The sequence below is a fragment of the Vulpes lagopus genome, chromosome 12, assembly GCF_018345385.1.
Source record: "Vulpes lagopus strain Blue_001 chromosome 12, ASM1834538v1, whole genome shotgun sequence".
Classification (NCBI taxonomy): Eukaryota; Metazoa; Chordata; class Mammalia; order Carnivora; family Canidae; genus Vulpes; species Vulpes lagopus.
Genome location: NC_054835.1, coordinates 48,841,614 through 48,863,690, shown reverse-complemented (window position 1 = coordinate 48,863,690; position 22,077 = coordinate 48,841,614). Strand labels below are relative to the sequence as shown.

The window sequence follows — 22,077 nt, the reverse complement described above, 5'->3', positions numbered from 1 at the left end:
GAAGACGGGTGCGGAATAGTCTCTTTCAGAATGGCACAACCAGGGTGCCTGCCAGTGAAGACGAGGCGGGAAGCTGTCACAGAGAACGTGGGTTCACTCAGCCCAACTGGGGAACAGCCCAACTGGGGAATGCTGCAGAGGCAAACCCAGAGCGGCTCCCGGGACGGCATGGATGCCAGAGCCCACTGGGAGGGTCGGCCCTATCATTCTGACCTCCCTCATTTATTCTTCGAGTGTGCAGAGTGGCTTTAAAAAAAAAAAAAAAAAAAAAAAAAAGCTGCAGGCCTGGACAGCTGGTACACCTAAGGTCAACCAACGAGAAGGATGGTGGCTCATTCACGGGCTGCAAACATGGCTCACTGCCCAAGATGAACAAGCTAAGGAAGAAAACTTCAATTATTTAGACCACGTTAGACTCCCATGGCCGATTTCTTTCTGAACGCACCCTCCCATAATTAAAAGAAGCCAGGCTACTTGGTCGGCTTTGCAGGAGCGTAAACTTATGGAAAGAATCATGGCACAACTGGGGAAGACACTCCATTCCCCCCAAGCAAAACAATAACTGTCCTCTATCTCTGCGATGGTGGAGAATCATCTTCCGGCTCCCTGCGACGAGACATTTCTGACCCAGCAGCATGCAAACTGAGGGCAACTTTTGCATCCAGGCCTGCGGACCCCTCTAATCCATGTGCTAATGGCTTCATGTCTCCATTCTGCTCAGTGTGTGCCCAGGCACCCCGAGCCACCCGTCACTTCAGGGAGCAACGCCTGTGTACGAGTCACAACACGTTGCCCCGTACAGGCAGGGTTTTCAAGGTCCTAATTTATGGCCACATCTGTATTCACCAGCCCATGTTGCTACTGTTAAAACCAAGGTAGATTTTATATGCTAGAAAAAGTTCTCCAAAATCTCAACGCCAGGGAGTCAAGACCCTGAAACACACGCCCCCTCAGGGGCCCTCAGCCACGTCAGGTGAAGACACTCACTCTTCTGAAGCCAGGCCTGGGTTGGAGAAGGGCGTGGCTCCTGTCTGACCAGTGGCCGAGTGGTTCCTGTCCCTCTGCTGACTGGCTGCACAGCACCTGAGGACAGAGTTGGAGCAGAGGACTGAGAATGAGCCTGCTGTCGCCGGGCAAGCGGGGAGCAGACGGGAAAGCCGTCCTCTGCAGGCCCGAGCTGTAGGCCCGACTTCCATCCCCGGGGAACAGCCATCCTGAGCCCCCGGGGAGCCCAGAATGGGGCAGGATGACACCAGCCCAGACAAAGGACTGAGGCTCTAGATTGTCCATCAGCCGTGGCTTCTTACGTGCCAGCCCTGCGTGATGGTGATGGGGGCATTTGTCAGGGATGGGATTTGTAAGGAACTACCGCAATTCATCCTCTTTCTGGGCCTGACCTGCCTAACGGACAGATCCTGGCCAGCTCTTCAGAGCAAACAGAAGTTAAAGGAACAATTTCTAGCAGGTGGGAAGGAGACCGGTATGTGGCCAGAAGCCATCCCTCCTCCCTGGGGAGCAACTGAGATGCAGGTCAAGAGGGCCCCTTCCCTTGTGCCACAGGCCAGGGCTCCCCCTCCAGACCCAACCTCTGCCTTCGCATCTGTGCTGTGCTGCTGCTACTCACCGCTGCTTTGGGGGCTTGGACACCTCAGCCAGCCGGCGGCAGGCCTCCTCCAGCTGTGCCAGCGTGTTGGGCGGGGTCAGGGGAGGCATGGCAGGGTCCTGGGTGAACGGGTGGGCTCGGGGGGCGGCACGGGGGTGCCCGTTGCTACCCCCCAGCAGGTGGTGCCGGCCAGCTCGCTCGGCTGGGGACGCACGGGCCGACTCCAAGGGGTAAGCCTTCTTTGTGCTTTGGGCACTGAACACGGAGCGACAGAGAAAGCAGAAGGAAAGAAACTGGGTTAGAAAAACTGGAAAATGTGACCTCAGTAGAAACTTCTCTATCCTGCCTTCAAAGAGAAGAGAAAAAAAATGACCCTACCATCACACGGACAGGGGGCGTTGCCAAAACATGGCATTTTTGTGGTCTGCTCAGTCCACCGTTTAATATTAAGATGGCAGGAGCAAACAGTCACATTTGCTTTCGGCCGACTGCAAAAATAGCCAACCCCACAATACCTCCGTGGCGACTGCCCGTGACCCTGGCCGCGGCGGCGGTGGTGTTTACCTAGGGGGCTTGGGCTTGCTCTGCCGCTCACTCTCCAGCATCCACTGCCAGACATCCTGCGACCTGTCTCCTTCCTCCCCGGGAAGTTGCAGGACCCCAGCTCCGCCTGGGGCCCCTCCTTCCCTGGCGGGCAGGGCCAGGCCCGGCTCCACGCTTTTCCCATTTCGTTTGGGCAGGGTACTGCCTCTGCTGCTGCTGCAGGGAACCAAGACCCACACCCGTCCCAGAGGCCCCGTTACATCTCTGGGACTCCTCCAATCGGCCGGTTCAGCGAGTGGTGGGGTGACACGGAAGACCCATGCACCTGCTCCCCCTGCCCCGCCCCACCGTGCACCTCCCTCCTGGAAGCTAAGTGCCTGTGACCTCTGGCCCCCACCTCACACCTGTCCCGGCTCTGGGTGGGGTGGGGGAGAGAGAGAGAGAGACCCCCACAGGGACACTCCAGTCTGCCCAGCACTTACCCGAACTGCTCCGCCTGCACGGGCTCCAGAGCCTTGGGGTGGCTCCTACACTTTGAATAGCAGTAATACTCGGTGCCCCCGGGGCAGAAGCAGCGCACCCTCTGTGCCGCCTCTGCCTCGATCTCCTCCTTGGTCTTGGGGAGGGCGTGGTGGTGGATGTAGTGGTGGTGGACATGCTTCGTCGTCTGCTTGGTCACGAAGCCCTTGGCTCCAAGGAGGGGGCAACCGGCCTGCGAGGCTGCCACGGGGGGCAACTTGCCCCCGGGCGGGAGCAGGGGGTGGTACTGCTGGTGGTGGTGGTGGTGGTCGGGGGAACGGGAGCGGGGGCTGTAGCGGCCCACACCCGGCGACTGGCAGCCCGGGGTCTTGAGGACCCTGGACAGGTGGTCGTCCAGAATGGTCTGCGGGTCTTCCTCATAGCTGCCGGAGGGCAGGAGGGAGAGGGGGTGCGGGGTGGGCCCCCCATCCCTGGAGCTCAGCGCTAGCTCGGAGGCCTCCTTCTCTTCATCCTGGAGGGGCGGGCAGCAGAAGGGGGCGCCGGCCGGTAAGCAGGAGGGCCTGGCCCGGGGCGCCGGGGGTGGGGGTGTGGGTCACGGGGAGGGGCGGCGCCCCGGAGCGCAGGTGGCAGGGCGGGGGCGCGCGGCGCACGGCGCAGGCCGGCGGCACTACCTCTCGGATCTGCTGCAGGCGCTCCTCCAGGCTGTGGCGGCTCTCCAGCTCCAGCTTCAGCTTCTCCAGCCTGGAGATGAGCTCGGCCGCGAAGGTGGCGGGCTCCACGGGGGTCATCTCCTTGGGCAGGCGGTGCGTTCTCTACGGGGCACGGGGAGGGAAGACACGACGCCGCGTTCAGCGGGCCAGCACGGGGCACCCGCCGGAGCTTCCCGGGCCCGACGGCCACGGCCACGGCCGCGCGGGCGGAGAGCGGCGGGCGCGGCGCCCAGGCTGCTCGGGAGCTTTATGCGCCAGCGCCGCGGCCTCATGGAGAGCCATGGTCCCCACCAGCGTTTGCCTTGGGCAGGAGCAGTTGGTCGCACTCCGAGAGGCCCCGCTTGTTCTCTCTGTAGTACAACCAGCCCATCAGTAGCTACTCTGAAGTAGAAAATCTTCAAAGACTGTTGTCAAACATCAAAAAAAAAAAAAAAAAGAAAGAAAGAAAAAAAAGGCAGCCCTCTGAGGTGGGAGGGGAGAGGCACCAGCTCAACTCAAGGAATAAAAAAAGTAGAGCCTAAACAGAAAGGGAGCTGGAAATTAAAAAAATAATAATAATAATAAGATTGGAAGGGAGGTGGGGGTGGGGGAAGAAAAGGGGAAAAAAGGGAGTCACACGGCCGGATCAGAAGAAGTGGTAATTTATTTCGTGGCCACACACTGCGCACCTTTGAGGTGGTGTTGTCTCAACACTGTCCTAGATCTCCCCGGCTCTCTCCACCCCTCCTCCCCGGCTCTTTGTACAGAAAATGAAGGAAGATGCTGCGGGCTAGCAGCAGAGCACCGCTGAGCTTGGCTGCCTGAAGCTCGTCTATCAAGGGAACGGGGAACATCTCCAAATCAAGTACAGAATATAAAAAGGCATCGAGGGTGCCTGCCAAAAGCAGCAAACAGAGGACTCCCACTGCCCCGGCGCTCTGTCCTCCTGTCCCCCCGCCACCCCCTCCCCTTGGCTGTCTGCTTCCTCCTTCCTCAATTTCCCTCTTGCTCTGCCCTCCCCTCTAGGGTTGGGGGGTTGGGGGGTGGCAGAAAGCCGACCCGTGAAGGCCCGCACTCCCCCTGCGGCTGGGCTGGCCTCCCCCTGGCCCCCGGGGCCCACTTAGCCTCGGAAGTGCAGGGGCACGGAGGGAGGAGAGAAGGTCCACCCCCCCCAACACACCCCCCAGAGGAGCCAGCCGCTCTCACACCGGCTCGGCGCGGCCCCCATCAAAGCACTGCCCTATGGAGAAAGTCGATTTGCACACCCCAGGACAGGATCATCTAATTTACAAGCTTGCGCAGTAGAACTTTTATTCAAGCACATACTCCACTTCCCGGCACCCCCACAGCCCTGCCAAAAAAAGTCTATCATCCACACTGTTGTATTTGTTGGGGTGATGTTATGGAGGAAGACGGATGCTGAAGGCCCCAGGAAAGCATGGTGACAGGCTCGATTTTAGGACCCAGGTAAGTCTGCCCTGGACGGTGTCAGGGGCTCTCAGCAGGGAGCTGCTCTAGCAACAACCACCCATGCACTAACGCAACATGGGATTAGCAGGTCGACGTGTTAATTTTCTGAATGTGGCATCACTGATGGACTAATTGAATACTCGGGAGCTGGCAGGAAGGATTCAGGAAGAGACGCCACTCAAAGCTGGGCACGTTCTTCCCCTCCCTATTCAACAGGCTTCTTGCAGTCTTGGGTATCAGGGTATTGCAAGAAGCGGAGCTCCTACAACGCAGGCAAGGAGGCTCTGCTGAGTTTTATGGGGGCCACACGCTGGCTGCCCTCCTGAGACTTGGAAACGTAAGGGGAGGTACCAAGAAAGGCCCTCCATGTCATGCTGGCCTCTTGTCAATCACAGGGAGAAGCTGTTCGTGAGATCCTAACCTCCAAACCCTTCATCCATTCAGCATTCATTAGGTGCAGATGCAACAGCAGGGATGAAGCCAAGTTCTGGGGTTGGAAACAGGCAAGACGGGACAGCTGCCCTCCAGGGCCTCAGAAGTCACCCGGAGAAATGTCCAGGGATATAATTTCCCTTCTGCAGGAGGCAGAGCTTCCTTCAGCCTCCTCATTCACCGACTCAATTGAGTCTTAGTAAGCACCTGTTACGTGTGGGCCACTGTTCCAGTCTCTGCAGATGGGGCATCTAACAGAAAAGCCTCCCTGCCCTCAGGAGGCTTCTGTTCCAGTGGGAACCCAACTAGAAACATGGTTTAATTCCCACCATTTCTTGGTTTCTGGAAAAGAACCGCTCTGGTTTCTCATGCAGAATTTTTTTTTCAAACTGAGAAAATGTAGAGATTCAAGAAGGTCATCTTGAGCTTCACTCTGCCCGGCATCAGACCCCAAGGAACCATGGAACACCTCTTGCCTACTTCCCCCTTCCTTCCCTTCACCCTGGCAGACCCAGCCAATGCTCCTCCTCTTACCGGAGACCTAACACCCCCCTCCACCTCCCACCCCTTTTCTTCAAGACTCAACATGGCTGAAAATATCCGCCTTTCCCCTCCAGGCTATACTCACCGGGAAATGAGGTAGAGACACTTGGCCATTGGCCTTCACACTGCGATGCATTTCTCTCTGGAGCTGTTTCTTACTCCCCACACGGTAAGGAGGGATTCCATCTCTGAGGGAAGGGCAAAGACAGAACCCACAGGCTTGTGAGGACGCTTCCAGCACGTGGGCTAACTCACAAGCTATTCTGAGATCCCACCAATGGACAGGACCATCACATGCCTCCCTGCAAGTGTATCCTGGTCCTGGGCCCCATGGCTCTTCCCAAGGAGAATGATCAATCCAAGATCAACCTGCCAAACCCCCTGCCCATCAACTCTGTAAACTGGGGCTCCCTCTCAGATTCAGGGTGGACAACTTGGAGCTTTGCAAGCTCCCCTCACAAGCTCTGCCTTAGAACAGGTTACACTCTAGCCAGCCCAAAATGAAGACTCCCCTATTTGATCTCACAGGGGCCCAAGCAGGACAATCTGAGGCCCCTTTGGTCCTCCTTACAGTCCTTTTTTTTTTTTTTTGTACAGGGTCACATTTAATAATATAAACCGGCATTTTAGCATTTTACTTTGGGAATCACCAACTCAGAGGCCAATGGGAGCCAGGCAGGTGAAGAGGAGTGATTTGGGCTGTGTGGGTGCCCCAAATGGAGGCCCATCCAACCGGGGAAGGCGACACTTGCCTCCACCTGATGCCGCCTTGCAGGAAGGAAGTTTTCTGCTTCTTCAAGCTTAAATTATGGATTTTAAAGTGAAACCAGGGGCACCTGGGTGGCTCAGTCGGTTAAGTGTCTGCCTTCAGCGTGGGTAATGATCCCATGATCCTAGGATCGAGTTCCGACATCGGGCTTCCTGCTCAACAGGAAGCCTGCTTCTCCCTTTGCCTGCTGCTCCCCTACTACGTCAGATCAGGGCCTTGTGGAGCACACCAGGGAAAAATACTGTAGGAAGAGGGACCACAGCCAGAGAGCCGAGCCAGGCAGTAATGAAAGTGTGCCTAATTCTCCAACAGTCAAGCCCCTGATTGCTTCCAAAAGTCTTCCTTCTATAAATCACCACCACAGGACTATCTTTGGGTGCCTTTCCTCCCTCAGCTCCAAACCCTGCCACCCCCAGACTAAGGAATTCCCAAGGACACGTGACCAACGTGGGCATAAAGACAAAGCCCCAACTACATGGCACTCTGTACAATTTCAAATATTTGCATACCTACTATGTGCCAGACCCTGTTCCAGGCACTGGGCAAGACAGCAGTGAAGGCAGGGGGTAAAAATGGAGACGACCACCCTCACAGGGCTTCCATTCTAACGGGCAGTAGGCAATAAGCAGAAAATGTAAAAGCCAAGTCTACAGCGTGTTAGAAAGTGCCAAGCGCTAGGACAAAATACAGGGCAGGACATGGGAAGAAAGGATGGTGTGGGAGGTGAGGAGCTCCAGTTTTTCAAGGGTGGAGTGGGGGAGGGAGTACCAACAAAGTCCTCGCTGTGATGGTGACCTTTGAGCAAACACCTGAAGGCAGGATGAACCCTCCTCCTTCATCATACTTAATTTAAAAAAAAAAAAAAAAAAAAGAGGAAGTGGTTGAGGTAAGAAAAGCCTCCACCCCAGCTAGTCTTCACTAAAACAGGACCTGAGGTTGCTATGATCCTTTTTTTTTTTTTTTTTTTTTTTTTTTTTTTTTTTTTTAAAGAATTTTGTGCTTGAAAGCAGTTCAATGGTCAAGGTGTCACTATTTCCCACTGGTGCCCCTTCTGGAGGTCCCTTATTGACAAAAGCCTCAGGGTTCCAACATTCCTATGCTGAATCATACTTGGAGGCTGTAAATATTGAAATTAGGTATTTGGTTATTTCCTTCTTCCTGGTGTTTTGTTCATCACAGGGCAGAGGGAAGAAAAACATCTTTGGCTCATATGCCTAAAAATACCTGGAAGTAGCTGGGGGTAACTGGTTGACCTCTAGGTCCTCATCTGTAATGCCCTAGAATTCCAAGTGGCTGCATTTTCCAGAAATCTGTTGACCTAGGCCAGATCACAGGGCCACTGTGGGGCTGATACAGATCATGGCAGGTCACTACATCCAGGAGGCATGTCAGCCAAACCTTGGCTAGGAATTAGACATAAAGGATCTAATTGTATGGAGGATACAGGGGGAGAAAAGGGATCAATATCTAAAGCAGGGGAGCGCCTGGGTGGCTCAGTCGGTTAAGCGCCTGACTCTTGGTTTCGGCTCAGATCGTGATCCTGTGAGTTATAGGATCAAGCCCTGCATCGGGCTGCTCTGCTTGAAAGATTCTCTGTTCCTCCCCCTCTCCCTGGTTCCTGTGTTCTCTCTCTCTAAAAATAAATAAACCTTTTAAAAAACATATCTACAGCAGGAACATATACACACATGGGTGAGTCCTGTCCCACAGAAAGGCCCAGAGGACCAGACGCAGCACAGCAGTTGGACGAGTGCAGGCTGAGCCTCCCAGACAGCCTCCTGCTCCCTTGACTGGACCCTCAAAGGCCAAGTAGGACAGAAGGTTCCAAGTCTAGAAACTTACTGAACCACCTGGAGCATATTTAACCAAAACTCAATGTTTTCACCTTGGGATCACCGATAAGATGGCTGGCTTGACCAGTAACCAGATTCCACAGCAGGGGATTGATTCCAAAACAAGGCTGCCCACCCCTGGGTATGTGGACATATAATCCAACTTCATCCTGAATTCACCAAGTTTTACAGATGGTCCGAGAGCCTCTGCAGCTCTCCTGGGAATCAGTCAGTAGCAGTTAGGCCCAGGATCCAGATTTGAGCCACTGCTGGACTCCAGAACAGGTGTCCTGAACTCAGCAACCCACCCTCCCACCCCATCTAGAGGAGCCAAACTTCCTGATAGTCCATTTCCTAAAGTCCTGTGAAGTCACATGATCTACTGAAGCAGGGAAGATGTGGGGAACATTCTGGAACATACTACCCCACCACTTGGTACTCCCTGGCCATGGGGCACGCCAGGTGGTTCCTAAGGCACAGTGAAGATCCCCTTATATTGTCTCTTGCCTTATATTCCTTGTGGGGTGAGGGTGACCATGGGGGTCCCCCAGATTGGGCCGCACACTGAACCAACTTCCATTGCCCTAGGACTGCCCCAGGACAATGTCCATGTCCTTCTCCTGACCAGCAACACCTCCACGACTTTAAAAGGGTGCGTGGCCTCTGCTCCAGGCTTCTGCCTGACAATCTTGGGGGGTAAGAGTCAAGTACCCCATGGACTATGACACATGCAAGGCTTCAAGAGTCCTAGAGGGGGTCCCCATCACCTCTAAGACTGTCTTCAGGTATCCCCTAGAAGCCTCTGCTCTTCCCCTCTCCACCCTGATGGAAATCAGTTTTTATGCCCCTTGCTTTTTCCATACAAAGCAGAAGAAGAGAATTAGGGGAAGTATATAAAGAGAGTAGAAGAGGGGAAAGCAGGTCCCTGGCCAATGGAAGGCAAGAGGAACAAATGATTTCAGCACCACCACCAGGGCAGGTGATGGTGCCAACTGCAGAAGAGGAAACCTGTGACCAGGGCAGAGAAGAGACATTTCAACCTGCAGAGGCTCAAAAAGGCTTATTAACAGGTGCCTTCTTGGAAACAGGGCTTCACCCTCTCCACCCCAAGAATCTTCTTCCGAACAGCCACACATGCCAGAAGAAAGCGGCTCTTCTTCGTACTCAGGCTCTAAAAGTTTATGGTCTGTCTCCTGGATGCTCAGCACAGTGAGGGCCAGAGTGCCCGAGTTTTGGTCCCTTTAATTATAAGCATTTTAGCTAACGAGCCCACTGCTGAGCCCAGCTGTTTCTGGGGAGCACTGGTTTTGAAGCATGGACTCCACTTAGCTGCCATTTAAGCCGAACCAATTAGCTTAGCCTTTGGACTCCGCTGTGCCCAGCCTAACCTGAGCACCGTCCTCCCGAGGTTTAGCAGTAACCGACTCACTCACACACGTGTCCACTCCCATTCCCATCTGGCAACCACTCAGGAGGCAGCCTCTGATCAAAAGTCTGGTTTTGCAAGATAAGATTTGAACTGCACTTGGGTGCCTTCCCTGGTGCCCAGAGTAAACCCATGAATAAGATAGAAGGAAATACAACTAAATAAGCAAAGGAACCCGTGCCACCCTTCCCATGGACCGAGAGGGAGGCACCTTGCGCTGGCTTTGTGAAACCTGGAGCGGAAGCGACCTCTATGTCAGGCAGATCCTGACCATAAGAGCAACTTTGCACAAAAATAGAAGACTGAGAGCCACCCCATCCCCCGCCCCCTCTGTGTCATAGACGTAGCTTCCGTGCTTCCTGGCTGCCCCGAACACAGAAGCCACACTGGGGTGGCGAAGAAGAACCCGTTGCTTGCCACGTTTTCCACTCCTGGCTGCAGCCTCCTGGGCCCGACGACCCTCTGTGCCCCACACTCTAAGGGACAGGGATTTAGGGCTTTGCTGGAGTCTGGCAGCTAACTGCCCCCCCCCACCCTCCCCACCCCCAGCCAAAAAATAGAAAGCTATTTCTTCTGCGAATGCAGGCTTCAGAGTAACAGGCTCATAAAACAGCCTTCTCAGAGGCCTACTATGAAGGCCCAGATCCCCGGCCACCTTTAACAGGGCTTTTGACTTAGCGGGAAACACGAGTCTGTGGCGGGCTTTGGGAGAAGGCAAGGACGGCTTCAGCCCCCGCCAGCTGTCCCCCGGGCCCCCGGCGCAGGGCTCCCTGAAACAGCCAAGTACAGGCCGGCCCCGCTCAACTTCTACTCCGGCCTCTTGCAAAGGCCCCCGGGACTTAATTGGTCCCGTCGCAAATGAGACGATTGCTTCCCGGGCTTGTGTCTAATGAACTCCAACCTTCTGGAGTCTATTGAAGGCTCCTGTGACCCCCTCTCCCCCGCCCCGGCCGGGTCCCCTCCCCAGCCCCTGGCAGCCCCCCTGGCAGCCCGCGCTGGCCATTGTGACGGGGAGAAGCAGCCAGGGCTCTTTTCATGCTTTATGGGGCGCTCCTATTCACTTGTTCAAGGAAATTTCAAAGGGGCCTGCTACCCTCTTATCCCGCTAAGCTTCCCCAGAAGAACAATGGGCTGAAAGCGGTTCAGTTCAGCTTTTCATCCCCCACACACTTTATTTCTCGCCTGCTCCGCGCTCTCATCTGTGCGAGGCCCACAATTGGCAGAGCTCTGAAGAGGGGTCTAATCCCAGCCCTGGGAATCCCGGGTGACCCGCCCGACACCCCGCAGATCACACACACCCAGGGACGGCCAGCCAGAGAGTGGCTTGCACAGCCCGGGTGCTCAGGACACGCCAGGCCTGTGGGGCAGGAGAGCAGGAGTGCCCAGGGACCCCCCGCCCCCAAGCACCTGGCAGCCTGAGACCCACAGGGACCACCCCCGGCATCCCAGGGGCTCTCATCCCAGAGACCTCTTTGTCCCCCACAGTGGGCAGCAGGAGGCAAACTGCCCTGTCAACTCCAGAGAGAGGGGGATCCTACACAGATGAGAAATTCGCCCCAAGGTGACAAGAACATGCCCACGTGGGTCCAGCTGCGGTGGTTTCATGGGACAATCACTTGCCCACTCGGTTGGGAGAAGGCTCAGATCAGACCGAACACTGAGGCCCCAGGTCTCCCAGCCTTCTGGGAACCTTCCCTCAGTCTTGACGTCCTGGTTTACTCACCACCAACCCAAGACAGCTAACAACGCTGAGGTCCTGCCTACTTGGGATCCCAAAGAGAAAGGTGCGCATGAAGAGGCTCGCCCTTATCTGTCTCTAGACCCAAGTGGACTTTACTGGCTACAGCTAGGTAGCCTGGCTACCTAGAAGAGCTGACTGGCAAAGGTTACTCCTCTGATCCTGGACAGGGCCTAGGCGGTACTCCAAGTCCACAAGTGCCTTAGCTGAAGCGGGAAGGCTGAGAATGTTAAAGTCACCTCTAAAAAAAAAGAAAATTAAGAAAGTTCTTTTAAGAAGGGAATAATGAAGAGGGGGTGGAGGGGGAGAGCAGGGAAGAAGTTGGAACCTATTCTCTCCTACCCCTCCCCCAAACCATTAAAAAAGAAAGCAGCCTGGTTCTCTAATAAATGAAAGAAACTCAAAGTGGCTCAAAGGTCTCATCATCAACTGGTCCTACTGACACCTCATGCTGGAAATTCTCCAAGGGCCTCGGACGCGAGCTCCATCCTGCTGCACCAGCCTTGGGTCCTACTGTCCCCCTACTGTGAAAGTCACAGGTGACTGCCTCCCTTTCTGACTGGGTCTTGTGAGGCTCAGGCATGATGGAGACGACACCCAAGTCGGCTCATCACAACCCCAAAGCAACACCTCAATGGTGGGGAGTGAAATGCGGGCAAGGGCAGAAAGCCAGCCGAAAAGTCTCTAAAAACACCAAATAGAAGCCTTACAGTGTCAACTACATTTGACTTGGGAGATTCACTCAACGCCCTCATTCCAACCCAACTTTCTCTCCTTTTACTCAATAGGCTAAGACTCCTCCCTCACGCAATCCACAAATGAAAGCTGAAGGAGTGATGTTGCTAGAAGCAAGCACACAGACGGGAGCGAGATAGGACAGCAGGCAGAATGACCAAGAGAAAAAAAGAACAACCATTTTCAAAAAGTGGGGGCGCTGCCAGCATGTATGTGGGGGGCAGAGAGCCTGACATGGCCTCGTACCCTACATAGTAGGAAAACAGATCTTGATACCAATGGTTGAGATCAAGCAATAAATTATGCCTGATACCATTCAATAAAAATAGAACAAAAACGTGTTATTTTAAGGACTGTGACCATCAAAAGGTCATTTTTCTCAAGTATGTGGAGTCAGGATAAGAAACTAGCTTCCGTGGAAGCCCTCATTTCTCCATGCTGGATGAAAGATGTGTGTCCCTTATTCTAATTTCACTAATGCCAAAATGCTCTTCTTTTATTAAAATGGAACCTGTCACCTTGTGGCTCTCTCTCCCTTTACTAACAGGGAATCAGAGGTAACGTGAGGAAAACCAATAGTGGATTCCCAAACCAACTTCATCAACTTCCCTTCCAACTGGCTCCATGCCACAGGCCAAAAAACAGGACACCGGCCAGCAGAAACCAGATCATTTCAAACAAACTGGAAGTAGAGATGGTCCCGTTTTAGGATGGTAAAATGAACAAACTCTACATATGTCCTAATACACGGCTCAGTGGGTTTGCCTTTCAAAACTGTCCCCTTATCAAAAGAGATCCTGACTTGTGGGAAGGCTTCAAAGACCATTTCTGGAATGGTTAGTTCTTCAGTGGAAGTTGGGTGAGCTCTTGGAAGTTTTGCCCAACCCCAGGCTCCACCTCCCTTGAACCTCCCGAATCAGAATCTCGAAGGATGGCAAGAGATGGGGATACCCAGCTCAACACACACACACACACACACACACACACACACACACAGCCTGCAAGGAGACACAGAGAATGGCTTTTCTCCACTCAGAGATCACCACTGCGTGACTTTGAATGACTTTTGATGCAAACTGTGACCCCACCGGATGGCCTGCTGACCTCATCAGACCTACCACGCAGATGACTTGGATTGTTTTCAGAAAGCGAAGGAACAAACCGAGGTGGATGGCGGGGATGCATGAAATAGGTGAAGAGCATTAAGAGGTACAAGCCTCCAGGAACACAGTAAGGAAGTCGCAGAGATGAAGAGTACGGCATGGGCACTATCACCGGTCGCTCTGTAACAACACTGTGTGGTGACAGGTGGGGACTATGCTTATTGTGCTGAGCACTGAGTAATGTGCAGAAATGTGGATTCACTATGCTGCACACCTGAATCGAATAGAACACTGTGTCAACTATCCTTCAATATCCTTCAATAATAAATTCTTTCTTCTCTCTCTCTCTCTTTTTTTTAAGATTTTCTTTATTCATGAGATATACAGAGACAGGGAGAGAAAGGCAGAGACACAGGCAGAGGGAGAAGCAGGCTCCCTGCAGGGATCCCAACGTGGGACTAGATCTCAGGACTCTAGGATCACGCCCTGGGCCAAAGACAGGCACCAAACCACTGGGCCACCCAGGGATCCCCACCCCCAGCTTTTTTTTTTTAAAAAGGAACAAACTCTTAATATGCCGGATGCATTCATCGTCAAAAGATCCAAGATCAGGTGACTCTGGAGAGAAGCCCCACTCAGGGGTAGAACCTGACACGGACAAGGCACCTGCCAACACTTAGTGAACTGAACAACGTCCAGCGAACACATCCATGAGGGGACAGCACATATGGTGGACCCTGAGAGACCTCTGGCTTTCTGAGTCTCACCTTCAATGCTTTTTCCTTCAGAAAACAGTGAACACACCCACACACAAACCCTGCTCCCCGCTGCTGGTTCTGCAGACTGGACACCGGGTTCCAAGAGCAGCCCAGCACTTCTACCCAGGGAAGAAAGGCAAAAGGACAGCCAGAAGATGGGTTTCTTTCTTTCTTTCTTTTTTTTTTTTTTTTTTTTAAAGATTTTTATCTATTTATTCATGAGAGACACAGAGAGAGGGAGAGGCAGAGACACAGGCAGAGGGAGAAGCAGGCTCCATGCAGGGAGCCCGATGCGGGACTCGATCCAGGGACTCCAGGATCACACCCTGAGCCGAAGGCAGATGCTTAACTGCTGAGCCACCCAGGTGTTCCAGAAGATGGGCTTTTAAACTCAAGATGATCATCTCAACGTTCTACCGTATTTTAGTTTTCTAGCAACTTGAGGGGCCTTCAAGGCTCAAGGCTTAACACAGCCCCTCCCCCACTCCACCCTTCCCCCACACACACACACACCAGCACCCGGCACCTGCACACTCCCCGCCTACCACGCAAGTGTCCACACACACAGAGACGGGGTTTGCAAAGGCAGCTGAGGCCGGCTGAGGACTGTGCCGCTGGCCCGGTGGGCCACGCTGCCAACCACGTCCACGGTGAGGCCAGCAGGATACTTACACGCTGCTGTCCGTCATGGACATGGAGTCATCCGTCAGCGCATCGCTGGAGATCTCACTATCATTGGCGCTGGTAGCTGGCGCGAAGACATAGCCAGAACCTACGTGGTATGGATTAACGGGATCGCTCCTCTTGAAGGACCTGTGGGAAAAGTACAAGGTCAGCGCATCACGGCTTCGCACCAGACACCCCCGTAACCAGGCAACCCTGGGACGCACCAGCCCGCCACGTGCTCAAGCCAACCTGCTGCCCGGGCCGGTTGCACATCCGGGCAGACAGCAGGGGCCACTTAGGGAGGACAGGTGAGCCACCAGCCAGCCCTGGGGAGAAAGCGGGCTGGGTTCGTCTGCTGCCAAGGGCAGGTCTGCCAGGAACAGAGGAAGCCTTGAGCAGCCCCGGGGATCCTACAAAGTACTAAACACACCCTCCGAAACAGGAAGGCACAGGACTCTGCGCTAGGGGGGAGGCTATCACATGAAAGAGGAGAAAACGTCTGTAGAGGGGAAGGGTCTTCTCCCTCCCACGGCCACGTCCAAGCCTGCACTGGAAGAACACAGTTTTCGAGCCCCAAGATGTCTTACGCATCCAAGGTCCCCATCCCGGGCCTGTTAGCATAGCTCCAAGATTCAAGCAGCCAAGGACCTAGCACAGCCCACTCATCTCAACCCTGGGCCCAGCACACTGGGCGGATGGGATGGAAAAGCTCAAGACAACGTTCAGGACTTCCACCCCCCACACCCCACCCCTGGAGCCGGGCCCTGCTGTGCCCTCCCCCACCCTGCCCCCACCAGCAGCCAGGCTAAGACCAAGACCACAGGATTAAAATGAGCAGCACAGCTGTTTCAAAGGCAGGTCCGGGCCCCTCCTCTGGTGTCTCCTGCCCTTTGTTTCAGTGGCCTCTGCCTCCCCACCCTGCCCTCTTGATCTCCTCTCAGAACAACCAGTGTGTCTGTCCCCTGCTGGGTTGCATTCCTCGGGTCATCGGTGAGGGACATAAGTGAGGGGAGAAGGCGGAAGGAGCCACAGTGGGCAGCAGGCTGCAGGAAGGGGCCTGCAAAAGGCCCCCTTGACAGACCCCGGCACCCTCCATTGGGCCCACCAAGTCTAAGCCAACAGCAAAGGAATCAACTGGGGGAGAAGGGGATGGCCCAGAGGAGAGAACTGACTCCATCAGGCCATTGCTCAGATCTCTATAAGGATGGCCTGGGGGGATGGCAGATGAAAGGGACTCTTGAAAGGTCAAAGCAGTCCCTGTGTGCCATCACCCAGCTCCTGTTCACCTCCTATGTGTGTGGCACCATTGCAGGCTCTGGATTGGCCCCACCAGAGTCCCTGGTCTCCTGGCACCAGTGGCCTGGTCCCCATTAAGAGGGGGTGCCCCGGGGGAGGCAGACACAGTGTTGGCACAGGCTCACAAAGAGGGGCACACGTTCACACACATCACACCATCCTGTGCTCGCAGCCCCCGAGGGGAGGAGGAGCTCTGGGCCCACCTCACCAGCCTGCCTGGGGTCAGAGCCAGGCGTCACTTGCGTGACACTGATTTGTTTGGCTCTCAACCAAACTCTTTTTGCCTAATACAAAGACCAGCCTCGAGGGTTTGAAAAGTTCTGGCGGCATGCATGACCCAGGCTGTGCCACCACATTGGACTGAGGGAGGGTGGGGTGCGGGCAGGAGCTGTGGCCACAGTCTGGTGTCAGAGCCTCAGCGGGGGCGGCTGCGATGGGAAAGATGGTTAACAGGCGGGCCCTGTTGCTAAGGCCATGTCCAGAGTCCAAACATTCTAGAGCCAGAATGAACCAAAGGCAGCATCTTTAGTTTAGAAATGTGAATAAAAACCGAGTTGCCAAAGACTGAGCGCTTAGTAGAGGTGCGCTGTTTGGCGCACACAGTAGGTGCTCAAGGAGTATCTACTGCTCAGTCACCTTACAGCCTCACAACCAGGGCAGGGGGCCCAAAGCCCTAGGTAGGGGCCAAAAGCCTCATTGGAGGCCACTTGGCTGGGGATGTGGCCACAGTGAACCCACATCCAGACTCCTAGAGGGCTCAGTGTCAGTGGGAACCATGATTCTGCTCTATCAAGCTGGAATGGAACATAAGGCCACATCTTGGAAACAGTACGTGGATGCAGAACTGACCAGAAAGTGCAAATGAGGAATGGCATACTTGAACCCGCTGACTATCTTGGACCGGGTGACCCTGAGCTGTCACTGAGACACAGACTCTGTCCTCCCATCGGTAGAGGACAAGAAGTCTCCCCACCTCCCAGGATATGTGGCGATGATTACATGAGGACGGTAAGGCCCTCCATGCCTCAGCTGCGGTCCCGTGTCCTCAATATGGCATTTGGAGACACCAAGGCTGGAGAGAGAGGACGAGTGGGAGCAAAGGAAAGGCAGTTGACTTTTCTTGGAGGAGGGATGATTGAGTAAGAGTTTCCTAGTTGATAAGGGAAGTCAAAAGAGAGGAGAGGATGGCTGTGTCTGGCACTGCCAGTAAAGGCAGGACAAGAGGAAATGGACTTTTAAGTCCATAGAAAGCACTTCCTACTTGGTCCAACTAGAGCCCTGGAGTGTATGGGGCTATGGACTCATCCAAGTGCTTAAAACAACCCAAAGTTCCCTCCTCCCTCAAGTGCTTGGACAGGGCTACTGCCTCAAAGCAAGGCAGACGAGGACACCTCTTCAGGGTCCCCTTCTAGCTTTCAGAAACCCAGTGGTAGGAAAGTGCTCTAAGCCCTGGATAGGGAACAAGAATCGAGAGGCAGAGAGCTGGTGCTGACTTGGCTCCCGGCCAGCAGGTGACCACAGTCGAGTCACCACCTCCATGGACGTAGGGCAAAAATACATGGTTCAAACGTGGCCATCAGCATGAAGTTCTTACGTTCTCTAAAGAACCAGGGCACTGTGATTTGGGGAGATATTAGTAATACCCCCCAAAACCAGCTGCCGAGGAGAACAGAGCCTGTCGTGGCCCTTCTTTCTTCTGCGGAATTTAGCATGACTCGTAGTCACGCGGCGCTGGTGTGTCTACATGATGAATGCCTGTCCTGTGCAACCAGACTGTAAGCTCCATGAGGGCAAGGACCAGATCGGTCTTCTCTGCATGCGTCTCCCCAGCTGGCTCCCCAGCTCATGGAGCATGGCAGAAATTCTAGCCTTTGCTGAACTTCCTTAAAAGACCTGAGGGCCATCTGATGGGGTTGCTGAAAAATATTTTAGTCTAAGAGGCATTAGTGCAAGATCAAAAGAGCCCACAGAGCCCTAAAGAGCATTCAGACACTCTCTATGACTCCACCCCTCTGTCCCTGTGGCATTAACTCAGTGACAATGTCCTGAAGTCAACCTCTACAGGGAGCAAATGACTCAATAGAAATCCCTCCTCCCTCCCCAAATCCCATGTGTGCTCACGGCTTTGCACTCCTTGGAGTAGATCACAAAACACACGGATCCCAAAATAAACTTGTCCTCCCTCACTTCCAAAATAGAGGGCTCCTGTGCGACCAGTAATTAAACATGGACTATACTGCCCTTAGCTCACTTGACTGCAGGAAAGTATTTGGATTTTCCTGCAATCATAACGGGGGGGGGGGGGGGGGGGGGGGGGGGGACACAAAGCCAAGGAAGGAGCAGGGTTGTGGAGGACAGAAACTTAATTTTTAAGAACCCAGAATGTTGTCAAAATCGCCACATGATTTTAAGAAAGTGGATTAGAGTTCTTTTCTTGAATCTTGAAAGAAAGAGAAAAGAAAAGAAAAGAAAAGAAAAGAAAAGAAAAGAAAAGAAAAAGAAGAAAAGAAAGAAAGAAACTCGACCATGCTACAGTAATTGTACCCAGATGCTTTGATTATTTCTCGGGGCTGCTGTGCTCTCACAGTTACTGCAAGGATTTTAAATTCCTACAGAGAGCGGAGGCCTATGGTACAGATTTTGCACTGGGAGTGCATCCACGGACCTCCGCTCGAAGCTTGCATGTGCAAAGGGCTTTCAGCTGTCAGGTAGCACAGTCTCCTGGGACCTTAAGGGAAGGGAAATTGTTTGCTGGCTCTTTTTTTTTTTCTCCCCAGCTTACTCTTATCTCTTATCTGGATGCCAGTGCTGTGGCCCCTGCCCCCTCCCCATACAGCAGGGCAAAGCTGCCATCCAGGCGTCACAACAGACCTGACCTTTGGGGCCTCCTTCTGGGTCTCCTCTCAAAACAATGCAACTTAAAAAAGTATTTGCTTCAAAAGCTGTGCGTTTAGGGCTTTCCACAAGCCCTCTGACCATGTACTCACCAAGTCACCGCCCAAAGGGCAGTTTGCTAAGGCAAGAGCAGGGGGAGCTCAGGGAGGGGCCTAGCACTGGGTGGCTGAGCCATTGCGGAGAGGCAGACTTCTACAAGTGTGTCTCAGCAAACTGCCTTCATCAGAGATTCCAGCCTCTAACTGGAGGCTACTGCTTCCAGCATATCTTTCCTATGGCATCATTTTCTTTGATAATTGAAGCCAAGCTTGATTCCAGTGGCTTCGCACAAAAACGGGCCTCATCAGCGAGTTCTTTCAGAGAACAGGAAGCACTTGGAGCCAGCAGAGGGCCATCTGCTAGGCCTGACTTATTTTTAAGGGAGGCCAGAGGAGAGGGTCCAATGGGAGACAGAGGAGACCCGGCTGGCACAGGATGGCCCCAGCGCCAGGGCAGACGGGGAAGGACACAAGGGAGCACTCTGTGAGCCCAACACTGTGTCCTTCCCAAAATAAATGCTGGGCTGAGCTCCTAATCCCACAGCCCCTCTACACACACCTCAACACCGTGTGTGTGTGTGTGTGTGTGCGCGCGCGCGCGCGAGTGTCTGCGCAGTGGGGCTTTTACACGTGCTTCCACCAACCGGTCACTCTTGCTCAAAGTTATTTATAGAGACCATCAAAAGCCCAGGCAGCCCACTCAAGCACTCACAAACCAGAGTCCTTCCCTCCGAGAATAATTCCTGCTCTTCCGTTCCAACTATTTATATTAAACCTGACACCAAATCAGTGAGGACACAAACAAGTCATTAGAAAGGAGGCCTCCGCTGAGTGACCAAGGTAAACACAGGGCTTGGAAGACGAGCCAGCGCTCTTGGCACCCAGCTGCCAAGGCTGCTCCTCAACAGCGAAGGCAGGCGGACCCCTCAGCAGGACTCGAGTTGTCGGTTTCATTCATGTCACTGGCTTCTGAAGCCCATCCCATCTGCCACGTACCTTGCTTGATGAGTGAGCCTACTGGAAGGGGAGGCGGGCTTGGAGGAGTTGGACAGGATCCCTACATCCCAAGAACTGGCTGAAAAGACAGACTTCAGGGGGGGTGGGGTTGGGAGTGGGGGCTACTCTCCAACTTTACAGTGAATCTAGAAGCCCAGAGTCACTCTCTGAAAGCGGTATCCTAGCCTGGTCACCCTTTTCACAAATCCACTCCTTATCATGATTCAATGATTCGAATGCTAATGCTTTGCGAGAGTTGGGAACTTTTCCCTTTACAAAGGGCTTTCTGGTCTATTATCTTGATCACAAGAGCAATGTAGGACATGAACAGAAGGGATGGTGCCCTATCATTGTACAGGAGGACATCTGGGAACCCTCAGGTAGTGATGAGTGGACAGGGCTGGAAGCTGGGCCTTGGAATAATTTGGGACACCTCCCAATATGCTATAGGTACACCTGAAGAGCTTTCGTGTCAAAATGAAATGGGATAGGTCTTAAGTTATCTGTGATGATGCTCAGTTAAGACATGTGGGCTTCAGGGAGTCCAGGTAAAACACTTCATTTCAACCCAACAGTGGGAGGGAACACACACAGAGCGTAGCAACTCCAGGGGCAGGTGAAAAGGTGTTAGCTATAGATCAAACGTGCCCACAGCTCACAACCAGGAAGGCAAGCACTGGAAACACAAGGGATCTTTGGTCCCTGCTCCCAGGATCTCAAGAGCTTCACAAGAGTCATCTCTAGAAAGTTTAATCCTGGTAAAATCCCAGGGGAGGCCTTTGGAAGGAGGGGCACTCACAGGCTGGCTCTCTCCTGCCCACCCACAAAGGGGAGGGGTCGCAGCAGGGTCCTGCCTGGGAGCACTTTCTTCCGGGTGCCATCCCAAACCACACACAAACCACACCTGGTGCTGTTAACAGAAGGGACGCTCAGGTCCTGATGCTGGGAAGACACAGAAGCTCCACTGTCGGAAAGCCCCTGGAGAAGCAGCCTTACCACAGGACTTAAGTAGTCTCCACTACAGCTGCCAAAACCGGAGAGCAAGGAGACCAGCACAGATTTACCAGAATGTGCATCTAATGCACTGGGGCGGTAGCAGCAGGTGCCGCCGGGTGACTGCCCAGGCACAGAGGCCCGATCTAGTATCTTCCCCAGAACAATCTGAAACCATCAGCTTAAAGATGCTGAAACAACTCCTTTCACGTGATCCTATGCTTCCTCTCAAAAGCCAATCCAGTTCCACTTAGGTGTAGACCAGATGTCTGAGATCGGGTAAAGCAGCTCCAGGGGCTGCAGGAGCGCCCTCTGGTGGTCAGAGCCTAAGCTCTTCGCTCCGAGTGAAAAAGTCAACTCTCTCCGCCACCTCTCAATCACCTTCAATCACCCCTGGATCAGGCTCAGACCCGACTCCCCTGCCCCTCTAGCTACTGCCGGACACTGGACACCCTACCCTACAGGGAGACGGCAATCTCCACAGAGGCAGCCATCAGAGTGCATCCCCGGTCCCAAACACGCGAAGGAAAACACAGGAGGGGCAGCAAGCTAAGCCATGCAGACAGCAATCAAGTGCCCCCCTCTCCACTGCATGCCAACAACAAGGATCTAGAAAAGAGAGCTTCATTTTGGGTATCTGGAGGGGGAGGGAGGGGAGGGAGAGACACTGAAAAACTCATTCTAGCAGGAGGTCTGAAATTGCTGCCAAAGGTCAAGAATCTTAAGGCTTGGCCATTCCGTAAAGGGCTGTTGATCTTTGAAGCCTCAAAAAGGGAAAGTACTCCAGGGCCCCGTCCCCTCTGTACACGACTCTTCTCCGCCAGCACTAAGCCGCACAACCGTCCATGGAGGTCTGACCCCGGGCTGCAAGCATTTAAAACCTAGATTAATATACCAGCAGAGCCTAAAGCTCAGAGGTCCTATATTCAGGAAAGTCACAGGACCTCCCCCAGTTAGGAGGGTTCCGTGCCGGGTAAATACGGAATTCTACAAAGAGAACCACCACCTCAGCAGTTAGGCCAATTGCTGGCTCTTATCTTAACAGAGGAGTTCAAAAGATCCCACTTACCCC

General features: G+C 53.8%; 1 protein-coding gene across 6 annotated transcripts in view; it reads right to left on the bottom strand.

Annotated features, from left to right (window-relative positions):
• The window catches only part of AXIN2 (axin 2), a 31,514-nt gene that overhangs the window by 5,285 nt on the left and 4,152 nt on the right, over positions 1–22,077 (bottom strand). For 5 of the 6 annotated variants that reach the window (XM_041726473.1, XM_041726472.1, XM_041726471.1 and 2 more), the window contains exons 3-9: positions 14,794–14,934; positions 5,846–5,948; positions 3,298–3,438; positions 2,629–3,137; positions 2,168–2,362; positions 1,625–1,858; positions 988–1,083 (exon numbers count right to left, since the gene is read on the bottom strand). In XM_041726473.1, coding sequence (XP_041582407.1) covers positions 988–1,083; positions 1,625–1,858; positions 2,168–2,362; positions 2,629–3,137; positions 3,298–3,438; positions 5,846–5,948; positions 14,794–14,934 — 1,419 coding nt within the window. The remainder of the gene's footprint in view (positions 1–987; positions 1,084–1,624; positions 1,859–2,167; positions 2,363–2,628; positions 3,138–3,297; positions 3,439–5,845; positions 5,949–14,793; positions 14,935–22,077) is intronic. The other variant, XM_041726476.1, reaches the window with a different exon arrangement.